Source organism: Ceratotherium simum, chromosome 22 (assembly GCF_057802395.1).
Source record: "Ceratotherium simum simum isolate JZ-2026a chromosome 22, ASM5780239v1, whole genome shotgun sequence".
NCBI classification, from domain to species: Eukaryota; Metazoa; Chordata; class Mammalia; order Perissodactyla; family Rhinocerotidae; genus Ceratotherium; species Ceratotherium simum.
The window spans coordinates 44,971-55,597 of NC_141921.1; the positions used below are offsets into that span (position 1 = coordinate 44,971).

Consider the following 10,627-nt stretch of genomic DNA (forward strand, 5'->3'; position numbering starts at 1 on the left):
ATTCTGTTGGCCAAGGCAAGTCATAAGGTCAGCCCCAATTAAGGAAAGGAGAAAACTGTACAATTTTTGATGGGAATGGCTATGAAGTCACATTAAAAATGATGTGGCTACAGGGAAAGGAGAGGAAATCAGAGCCATTTTTGCTATCAGTTGGTATCACTCTGTCTTGTTCTGGCTGAGAAGAATGAAATTCAGAGAAGGCAAGCAATCTGGAGATTCCCACAGAAGGCGTAACAGGTGAGGACTCGTTAAAGAGAACAAGAAATAGAAACTTGAAAAATCCAGTGAGTCAACAAAATGTCAACACAACTGTCTGGCTTTTGTTCCACCACACTCTCATCTTTGGCACAGAGTTGCTTTTCCTTGTTCTTGGCCCAGCACTTTCTAGAGACAGCCAGCCTCCCTGGAGGAATGAGATGTGGACAGCTTCTTCCCTTCTCTTGGAAAAGACCACCAGGTGTGGAATTACAACATGTGCATAATCAAGGCAGACTGCAAAGCTGTTGTTGCAAATTCATGTTTTCTTTTCCTCATTTAAGTCCTTTCTGTTTGATCCAACAAAGCAGCAGGCAGCTTCATGAAAGGCAAGAATCTAGTTTCTCATTTTTCAAATAAAATCGTTGGATCGTAGGAGATAAATTGGGAAGAACTTTGCCCAAAAAACCTAGGTTAGTTCTGTCATTTTACTAATGAGGTAATTGCCCTGGTTAGTTAGTGATAACCAGTGAGTTGAAGCCCCGAGGAGAAGGTCCAAGTTTCCCGTAATCCAGGCTGAAGCTTAGAGATCAACTAGTCCTCGTTTTCATGCTTTTGAAAGCAAATTCATACCTGCCACCTTATTGGTATCCTCAGCCAGCCACATAACATAGTTGGGAGAGAGATTATCTCACGTGTTTGACAAGTGATAAACGTTTAGCTGTGTGAGATTGAGTTTATCCACAGCCCACAGCTGGTTACTGATGGAACCAGGACTTTAACCCTGGTTCCTGACTCTGTGGGTCCAGTTTTGTCCTGATAAGTGGATTCTTCAAGGAGTATTCTTCTTGGGTATTTGCAATACTGCTGATTTGTTATTCTAACAAATTTCCTCATCGCATTCTTTGTAACGGGTAAAGAGATAAGGATGAGGGGAACAGAGGGCATTAGACACACGTCGGTGAGAAACACAGGCACAAAACAATGCAATGACAACAGCATTGTGAAGCACATTTACATTTACTGCACACTTTGGCAGGTCTGATCTAACTTTCTTTCCTCAACAACCCCTTATCAGCAGAGGACAAAATGGAGGCATGCGTACACTAACGATTTCCAAGAGCATTTCGTTACACGGGAAAATACAAGGCAGCGAATGCAGCACATAGAGTTAACTATGGACAACAATCCAGTGATGGTGTGCAGGGGACTCCCCACAAGGACAGTAGGAAATATGTCAAAGTGTTAACAAGGGTGTGGTGTGGATTTTGGGGTTGCAAACATCTTTTACATCTTTTGTTGTCTTCTTTATACTTGTCTTTTCGTGCTTTTTTTTTCTTTTTGCAGTGACTATGTATTACTTAGGGAGGAAGTAAGTTATTACAGACACACACAAGAGAGATGGTGGTAGTGACCACTGTGGGGTGTTATAGCCCAAGGAGGGTGAGGCGGGATTAGCAAAGGGGAGGGGGCAGCTGAAACCTAGGGCAGGTGTCAGAGCACAAGGGAGCTGAGGCGGGGTTTGCACAGATGGCTGGGGCAGTAATGGGAGCTAAGTTATATGTCAGGGTTACTGATCCAAAAAGAAAACATATTGAGGATATTTGGCAACCATCAGAGTAATAAATAATTTGGCCAAGAAATAGCGATAGAAACCAGTAGATGAAAGTTCAGTGAGGAATGGTTTATTAACATAATCTCAAAGTATTTGTTAGTTACAAAGAGAAAGAGAATAATTTTATAGGGGAGAATTTGGTAGACACCTTAATCAAGTGATCACAGTTACATCACCAATAATGGGGTAAGTCAAAATCTGAGCCACCTGGTAGAGTGAAATGAGAAGAACACAGTATCACTTTGGTGATATTCCTCCCCAAAATGCATAGCCTCACAACCTTAATCTGATCATGAGGAAACTTGAGAGACATTTACCAAATAATTGGCCTGTCATCTTCAAAAATGCTCAAGTCCTGGAAGTTGAGGAGTCACTCGCATGACAGCCAAATCTAATATGTGACATTCAGCTGGATCCTTTTACAATAAAGGACATTATTGGGACAACTGCCCAAATCTGATTGGGATCTGAGGAGAAGATGATCTGAATGAGAAGAAGAGTTAATGCATCAGTTTTGATCTCCTGATTTGGTGGTTCTATTTTGGTTATGATGGAGAATGTCTTTGTTTGTGGGAAATACATACTAAAGATTTCACGGGTAATGTAGGCAATTTACTCCCAAGTAACTCATGAGAAACAAGTTCTTTGTTTTATTCTGGCAAGTTTTCTGCACTTTGAAATTATTTTAGAATAAGAGGCACGATATGGAAAGCATCCCAGGGAAGAATTGTGATATACAGAAAGCTATTTTAGTAATGCTAGCACCCCAAAAGCCTTATTTAAAGGTAGTGCTTTAAACCGTCTTTGTTTTTTGAGAATTAACCAGATGAAGTTAATGAGAAGCTATTTTACAGCTAGAATGTTTATTATTATCCAGGCGAAGTGTTAAAATACTTGGTTTTGCTGTGTGAATTATTAAATTATTTGGTCTATTTGGATTCACTGTGCAGCCCGCACAATATATAAAATAAAATCCCCGTCTTAAGCACACACACACACATTTCCACTAGTGCCTGGAGACATTACTCAATTTACCCCAAATCCTGTGGCTGGAAAGTGGGAGGAGTTGAACTGGATCTCCATCCTTCTGCTTCCCGTTCTGCACTCACGTCACAGGTAGTGGAATGTGGACGGGACGGTGCCAAGTGTGAGCCATGGAGTGAAGGATCCAGCCTAGGGTCCACGTCAGAAGCAGAGGCCCTTTGGGGGAAGGGCCGATGTGTGTAAGGAGGACTGCTGAAGGAGGAGGCTGAAGCAGTTCCAGTGTGGGGCCATCCACGTCAGTGAGGTCCCCGGTCATTAAGGGGGAAACGTGTTGTAGGGGTAAGGTGCCTTTACTTTAGAAACCCTGCTCTGACATTTACTTGCTTATACTTTGGGACAGTTTTCTTTTAAGGATTGAAAACAATTAACAGCGAGTTTTGTTGTTGTGTTGTCTGCTTTTGTCATTGCTGTCTGTTAATTTTTGAAAGCCTTTAGAGTAGACATCCACTTTCCAGGTCAACCCAGGCCTCCCACTTCTATCGTCCTATGCCCTGCACCTTCACCCCTGACCCCTGAAAGCATTGGAGTTTGTGAGTCCAGACTTATGCTTTCTGTGCTTTGGTTAACCCAGACGGTTGTCAGATTGAAGGAGTCACTGTACATAAAGCCCCAGGGCCTCGCAGGCCCTTCCTCTGCTCAGGTTTTAGAAGATGTGGTAGCAGGTTTCATTTCCTGTTGGGTACTGACACCACCTGGGAAGGTAACTCCTCTTCTGTTCTGGTCTTTCAGGAAAGCGGGTGTGCCTTGGAGAACAGTTGGCCAGGTCTGAGTTGTTTATTTTCTTCACTTCCCTTGTGCAAAAATTTACCTTCAGGCCTCCAAACAATGAGAAGCTGAACCTGAAGTTCAGAATGGGCCTCACCGTCTCCCCAGTCAACCACCGCATCTGTGCCGTTCCTCGGCGTGAAGGGGTTGGGGAGGGAGAGGAGAAGGGAGAGCAGGAGGAATAGGCACGTCCTCGGAAGGCTCTGGCACCTGCTCAGAAGTGAGGGGACAGAATGAAGGTGGCTCCGAGGAAAGATCATAGGAATTGAGCTCAGAAGAAACTGGATCCAAACCACAGCTTTGCCATCTCGTCCGACGTAGCCTTGAGCAAATCATTTGTGTTGTGAATGAGGTGAACAGAGAATAATCATTCCTTCTCTAATGGAAGAATTGCTGTAAGAATCATAGGAAATAACGGACTTTAAGTGGTTTGGAAACCATAAAGCACATCATAAAAGTTATAGCTGTAATCTGCCTCCTTTCTGCTTCCTTCCTTCAACATGGGTTTGCTTCTGGCCTGTTGAGATGGCTCAGGTCAAAGTGGTGCCAAATGGTTGATAAGAGTTACAAGTTGGACCCTGGGGCAGCCACAGAAGTTGGCCATAAAGGCTCTCACGCTTGACAGCACTGTGCGAGCTTTATTTTGCTTCTGCATCAGAATGGGCCTCTGGGCAGTCAGCTGGGCAGGTGTTATTCCCTATTCATAGGCCGGCTTCTAGGAAGAAGCAGTGTCCTGTGGTTTACCTAGGGAAACATTACCTTGGCCTTGGACCCAGGACGAGTAGAGTGTGACCACAGTAAACCAAACCTGGAAGACAGGTTTGGGGAACAAATGTGGAAATATTTCCTGTCTTTAAGGAGACCTCCTTGCTTTAAGTCCTCTATCAGGCATTTATTCCCAAGCCTTTTCACACTGGATTTAACTATGTGGTGAATGTGATCTTTTCTTGCAGATAGCTTGTCAGCCTTTGAAGGCAAGTATTACCAGCCTCAACTCAGCTGAGCCCTGGTAGAGTCTTTTTTAGCAGGGAACCAGAAATGCCAGAGTCCTGCTCAGTCCTCCTGCATGTGGTTGCTCAGGGGAGATAATGGCCATAAAATGGAAAGCCAGGTAACACTGATAGTCCATGGAGCTTTGACAGCAACCTCAATGCAAAGAAACACACAAAAAAACTGGTAAACTGGACTAAACTGTACAGAAGATCTTTTTTCCTAAGGTGGTTAGTCCTAAGTAATTTAAATAGCTCAGAACCAAATGGGCCATGAGCCCATAGGGCTTTTCTTTCCTGTTGTTTGGGATTCAGAGAAAAGCCAATTCAACAGACACCATAAGAAAGGGAAACAGAAATAGGGAGAAAGGAGAGAAAGAGAGTGAGTTTGGCTAGAGCTAGTCTGAGCTTGTCTGGGAGAGCCAAGAGTACGTCTGGAAGGAAGGGTTGGGTTTCCTAATGTGTGGGAGGAGGATTTGGTCCCACTTGCCTGGTAGAAGAATAGGAAGTAAGGACCCCACCGCCACGCATGTGCACTTTCTTTGTAACCTGCTGGAAAGTCACATCTCTAGAAAACACCCAAGTGATAGTCCTAGAATAAAACCAGTCAAATCTGGCCCTGAACTTCCCGAACAGCTTGTCTTCCCTTTCTTTTTTTTTCCCCCCAATCAGATCACCCAAGGAGGAGACTTCTACTGTACAAAATACTTTATATTATGTGCTCAGGCTCCCCATTGGTAAAATGAAGGACTTTGTTGAAGTCGTCTCTGAGTTCCATACCTGCTCTGCTCTCCGTTTTCTGTGATTTTAGATGGGCTGGGTTCACCACTCCTGGGGAATAACTGTAAAACCATTGGGTACGCACCTGACCTACTAGATGGAATGGACGCAAAGCCAAGCAGAATATGGCCACAATTAACCAGAAACCTTGGGGAATAGATGACTGGGAGTAATTGAATTTTTTAGCCATGTGAAATGTCTCCTTTTTTTCTCAAAGCTCATTTGAGTATGAAAGATGTTGTCATCTGCACTTTTGTAACTCTCTTACTCCCTTTCCATTTTGGAAGCTCCAGGGCCCCTTACCCTCTTCCTTTGTATCGGTGTCTGACACATAGTGTGGAAGCATATGACATTTTCTGTGGCACCATGGATGAGGCACAGACTTTCCTGAAAAGCAACCCAGGCTGTGAAACTTCTCTCCATGCCTGTCCTGCAAAGAGACACAGACACACGCGTGCTGCAGTGTAAACTTAAAATCAGGTTGGAGGTCGGAGGACTTAGAAGCGGAGAAGGAGCAGGGCACACAGGAACCCTGAGTTCGTATGGAAATGTGCCCAGGTTGGGCATAGCTGGACTGCATGCACCAGGGAGAGGGTTCACCAGAGAGACCGCCTCACAATGCCCTGCATATTTATGAAAGGGGAGGAGGCAGGGGCTGGCTGGGCGACTGGCTGGGTAACAAGGACAGCTTCCTGGGTGAAGAAGCAGCTTGTCAGAACTGGGAACTCCAGAGCCCTAGGTCTGGTGTCAAGCTGTCCTGCCCCTGAGCATCTGAACCAGTTTGTTGCTAGGCTACCAAGAGGGAAGGGAGAGGGTGGCATTGGAGATGAGTGTCCAGGGACATCCAGTTTTGTCTCTCCTGAACCCTCTACTGTGACTTGCAGCAAGACATTTAACCCTGCAAGCCTCCATTTTCTTCCCATAAAACGTGGGTCTGAGAGTAAAAACCTCACTGCGGTGGTGAGGATAAAATTCGCAAATATGGAATCCTGTCTGTGTAGCAGATTGATGGCATGGGACTCAATAGGGCACAAGGAAAAGGTAGCGTTATTTCCACCCCACACCCCCACCACTCTGAACTACTCCTTTATGCCTCTGAATGAAATTTTGGGCAGGGCCCATCGCTTTTCTCCTCACCCTTAGATAACAAATGCTCATCTTGTCACATTCATTCCCAAGAAGACTCATTTTGGTCGTTACAATTTGCAGCCCAGTAAGTACACAATTTACATAACTTCCTATTTTAGTTCAGCTGTGAACCCTGTTTTAGGACTGGAAGGGGTACAGGTGAGGTAGGTGAGGGTACAGCCAACACTTCTCTCAGCACCATGTGCTTCCTCCTTCAAGACCCCCGCGCAGCGCCCTGGACCTGGATGTGCTTCTCCTTTAGCTGACGCCCCTCTACCGCTCTTGGGCATCTCTAATTCAGCTCCTCCTTAGGCCATGTTACCCCTCCCGGCAGTCCTCCTGCTGGGATCCAAGATGACCCCAAGCTTGCTGTGCCATGGGATCCACATTAAGTCCCGCACCTTTGTCACATTATGCCACGTTGATGTGGGGGATCAGAATTGACCACACCAAAACGTATCTCCTTGGCTTGATTATTTTTAAGGATAAAAGACTCTGAAAGAAACTTTGACCTTCCACCTAACTGCCTAAAAGAATTTAAGGTAAAAGGCCTGTCCCCAGGACAAGCCATTACCATAGATAAGTCTGGGTTTGATAGACTGGGAGAATCCTTGCTAAACCCATTTTTATTGAAGTTCTCTCTCTGGGTCACATTGATGGCCCAGCAAACACTTGTTTATCAAACATTTGCTTTTCCATCTCCATGTAAATTGCCTTTCTCCCCTTTGAAGTCCCAAACCACTACCTCCAACATTCTCCTTTGTCTCTAGCTGAAGATGATATTTAAACTGGCAGCTCGGCCATTTTGGCAGGTTACTCAGTTTTCCTGGGTTTCTTCCATGTATACATGCTATTAAACTTTGATTTTCTCCTGTTGTTCTGTCTCATGTCAATTTAATTCTTAGACCAGCCAGAAGAGGGTAGAGAAATAGTTATTCCTCCCCTACAGTTATGTAACATGGAGTTCCCTCCCTAAGAGCCCTCTCTTGGGCCACCACAGTTGGCCTCACCCAACCTCTTGCCTATAGGAAGTTTCAAGATTCCTTGTGACACTGGTTCTTGGTACTCCAGGACCTCTAAAAAGCACAGGTAAATCCTTCTTGGTTGAACCTCTCACATGATGAGGGGAAACTGTGCCCATTCCCTCCTTCATAGGGGATGGGTAGGAAGTAAGGAGGTCCTTCTTCTCAAAGAAAACCAACCATAGTAAAGTGGCAAAATAGATTTTACTCAGGACTGTTGCAACAGGAGAAAAGAGACTTTGGTATAGAACTGGGCCCAGTTCCGAATACAGCATGGACAATTGGCCATTTACAGCCAAGGAGCAGGGTGGGAGTCAGTGGATGGGAAATTACCAGGAGGAAACACCAGGGGTAAGGGAGGATTCTAGTTAAACTGATTTGACAAGATTCTTGCTGAAGGCTGGCCAGGGAGATCAGATATGGAGAGTGGGGTGTTCCCTCTAAACTGACTTAACGAGATTCTTGCTACAGCTTGCAAGCCCAAAAAGGACAGATGCCAATGTCAAGGCCTAGAGGGCTTAGAGGAGCCTGACTAAAGTTTACTCAAGGAGAGCGTCTCTGTCACCCCTCACCACAGAAGTCTCCTCTCTCCCTTGGCCCTTAATTCTCAGCTATTACAACCCTCTATACAGGCGTGGGCCACAAGGGTCACAAACACAGTTTTCAGATGCGGAGGCAAGACCCACATAGGGTTTCAAGTGCCTTCCTTAGAACTGTGGGCTTCCCCAGCACTTGGCATGCACTGTTTGGCCTGCAGCAATCACCGTTTCTCCAGCTGAAACTGAGAAAGGAGGAGCCCCATTTTCACATCCTGTTACAAATATAATATCCAGCCCACGCTAAGACCTTGATAAATGCTATTTCTCTTTCTATGTTGAATGAAAGTTTATATGAGTGGCCCACAGGACACTTCAGGAACTCGCTGTGTCCCAAGGTCAGTACTGTGAACAGCATAGGCAGGACAAGACTGGAAATGTAGCAGAAATCGGACCAAAACTTTACAGAGTTGACATACTTTATGAAGGATTCTGCCTAATTTTAACTTTTACTCTATCACACATATACACTGGTGTTTCTGCCATTAAGTCTCTGAAAGTAAAGCTCCAGATCTATTTGGAATGGAAGATGCTCCTTCATTTTATTCCGGTTAGCTCCGGATGAATGGCAGCATCCTACAATATGGCTAATACGGTAACATTTTCTGACTCGGTAAAATTGCATTGCTTCCCCCAATATCCATGTACTCTTGTGGTGTCTCCCTAAGTGTGGAAAAACCAAACCTTAGGAATTGTTTTTTCTGCTTGGTAAGAGTGGATGGAGCTGTGCTTTGGAACCAAGCCTCACGTAAATAGTATTGTCAAGTAAATTCAACAATTATTTATTGAGCACATACCATGAGCCAGACAGAAAATGATTAACAGGGGGGAGCTACAGGGCTGTGTCTTGTTAGAGCTCACAGTCTACTGCTGGTGGCAGTGGAGAATGGGGAATTATAAACAGACAAATAAATTTACACTGGTGGTTCCCAATGGGGACGAGTACCAAAGGAAAAATTTCTGAAACATATGCAGCCTCATAACATCTTTCCTCACTTTCATCACTGCATAACAGTCTTCAAGGGGAGGGATGTGTATCAATAAAGCCCCCCAGGTTGACTCCCCTCCCCACTTCACCTCTCTTGAAAACCAGTGCAATACCTTGTGCCCTGGATTCTCTCCATGTTTATACTTTTTTTTTTTTTTTTTTTATGTCACAGAACATCTTTATTTTGCTTTCATTTTTGAAAGAAACTTTCATTTTTGAAGAACACTTTCACCAGATATAGAATTCTAGATTACCAGGTTTTTCTTTTAGCACTTTGAAGATGTTGTTTCATTGTTTTCTAGCTTACATTGTTTCTGATGAAAAGTTCACAATTATTCATATCTTTGTTTGCCTATTCTTTATGAGTCTTTTGTTCTCTAGCTATTTTTTTGCTTTTTACTGAGGAAGATTCACCCTGAGCTAACATCTGTGCCAACCCTCCTCTATTTTGTTTTTTTTTTTTTTTTTATTTTTTTTATTTTTTATTTTTTTTTTTATTTTTTCCCCCCAAAGCCCCAGTGGATAGTTGTGTGTCGTAGCTGCACATCCTTCTAGTTGCTGTATGTGGGACTTGGCCTCAGGATGAACGGAGAAGTGGTGCCTCGATGCGCACCCGGGATCCGAACCCGGGCCACCAGCATCGCAGCGCGCGCACTTCACCACCAAGCCACAGGGCCGGCCCTAACCCTCCTCTATTTTGTATGTGGGTCACTGCCACAGCATGGCCACTGACGAGTGGTGTAGGTCTGCACCCGGAAACTGAACCCGAGCTGCTGAAGTGGAGCACGCCGGACTTAACCACTAGGCCATGGAGCTGGCCGCTGGCTATTTTTAAGGTTTTTTTTTCCTTTATCATTACTCCTCAGCAGTTGGGTTATAACAAGTATTTGCATGGTTTTCTCTCTGTTTATCCTGATTGAGTTTCAGTGACCTTATTGCCCTATCTTCAAGGTCACTTTTTTCTCCTAAAGTGTCTAATCTGTCATTAAGCCCATCCATTATTTTTTTATTTCATGTATTTTATTTTTCCATTCTAGAATTACCAATTGATTCTTATTTTTATAGTTTATATTCCTCTCAAATATTTTCATGTGCTCCTTTAAATCCTTGAATACATTTATCATCTCCATTTAAAAGTTATTCTCTCATGTAAAAATTTATCAAGCTAGACATGTATGATCTGTGTATTTTAATAATTAAAAATGTTAACAACAAAAAAAATAAAAGTTTTTATCTGATAATTCCATCATTTCTGTCACTTTTGTGTCTGATTCTATTAACTGATTCGTCTCCAGGTTATGGGTCTCATATTCCCACTTCTTCATATGTCTAGTAATTATGGATTGGCTATGTAGAATTTTCATTGTTGAGTGTTTGGATTATGTTGTCTTCCTTTAAAGGTGTTGAATTTTGTTTTGAAAGGCAGTTAGTTTACTTGCAGAACACCTTGATCTTTTTGAGGCTTGTTTTAAAGCTTTGTTGGAGTGGGTCTAGGGCAGCTTTTG

The 10,627-nt window shown here is 43.8% G+C and overlaps 1 protein-coding gene across 1 annotated transcript in view; it reads left to right on the top strand.

Moving 5' to 3' along the window:
- CYP2J2 (cytochrome P450 family 2 subfamily J member 2) overlaps positions 1-8,144 on the top strand; it is a 33,388-nt gene extending 25,244 nt beyond the window's left edge. The window contains 1 exon segment of the mRNA XM_087445830.1: positions 3,584-8,144. Within this exon segment, the coding sequence (XP_087301956.1) occupies positions 3,584-3,804 (221 nt within the window). The 3' untranslated portion in view covers positions 3,805-8,144.
- The last annotated feature ends 2,483 nt before the right edge of the window (positions 8,145-10,627 follow it).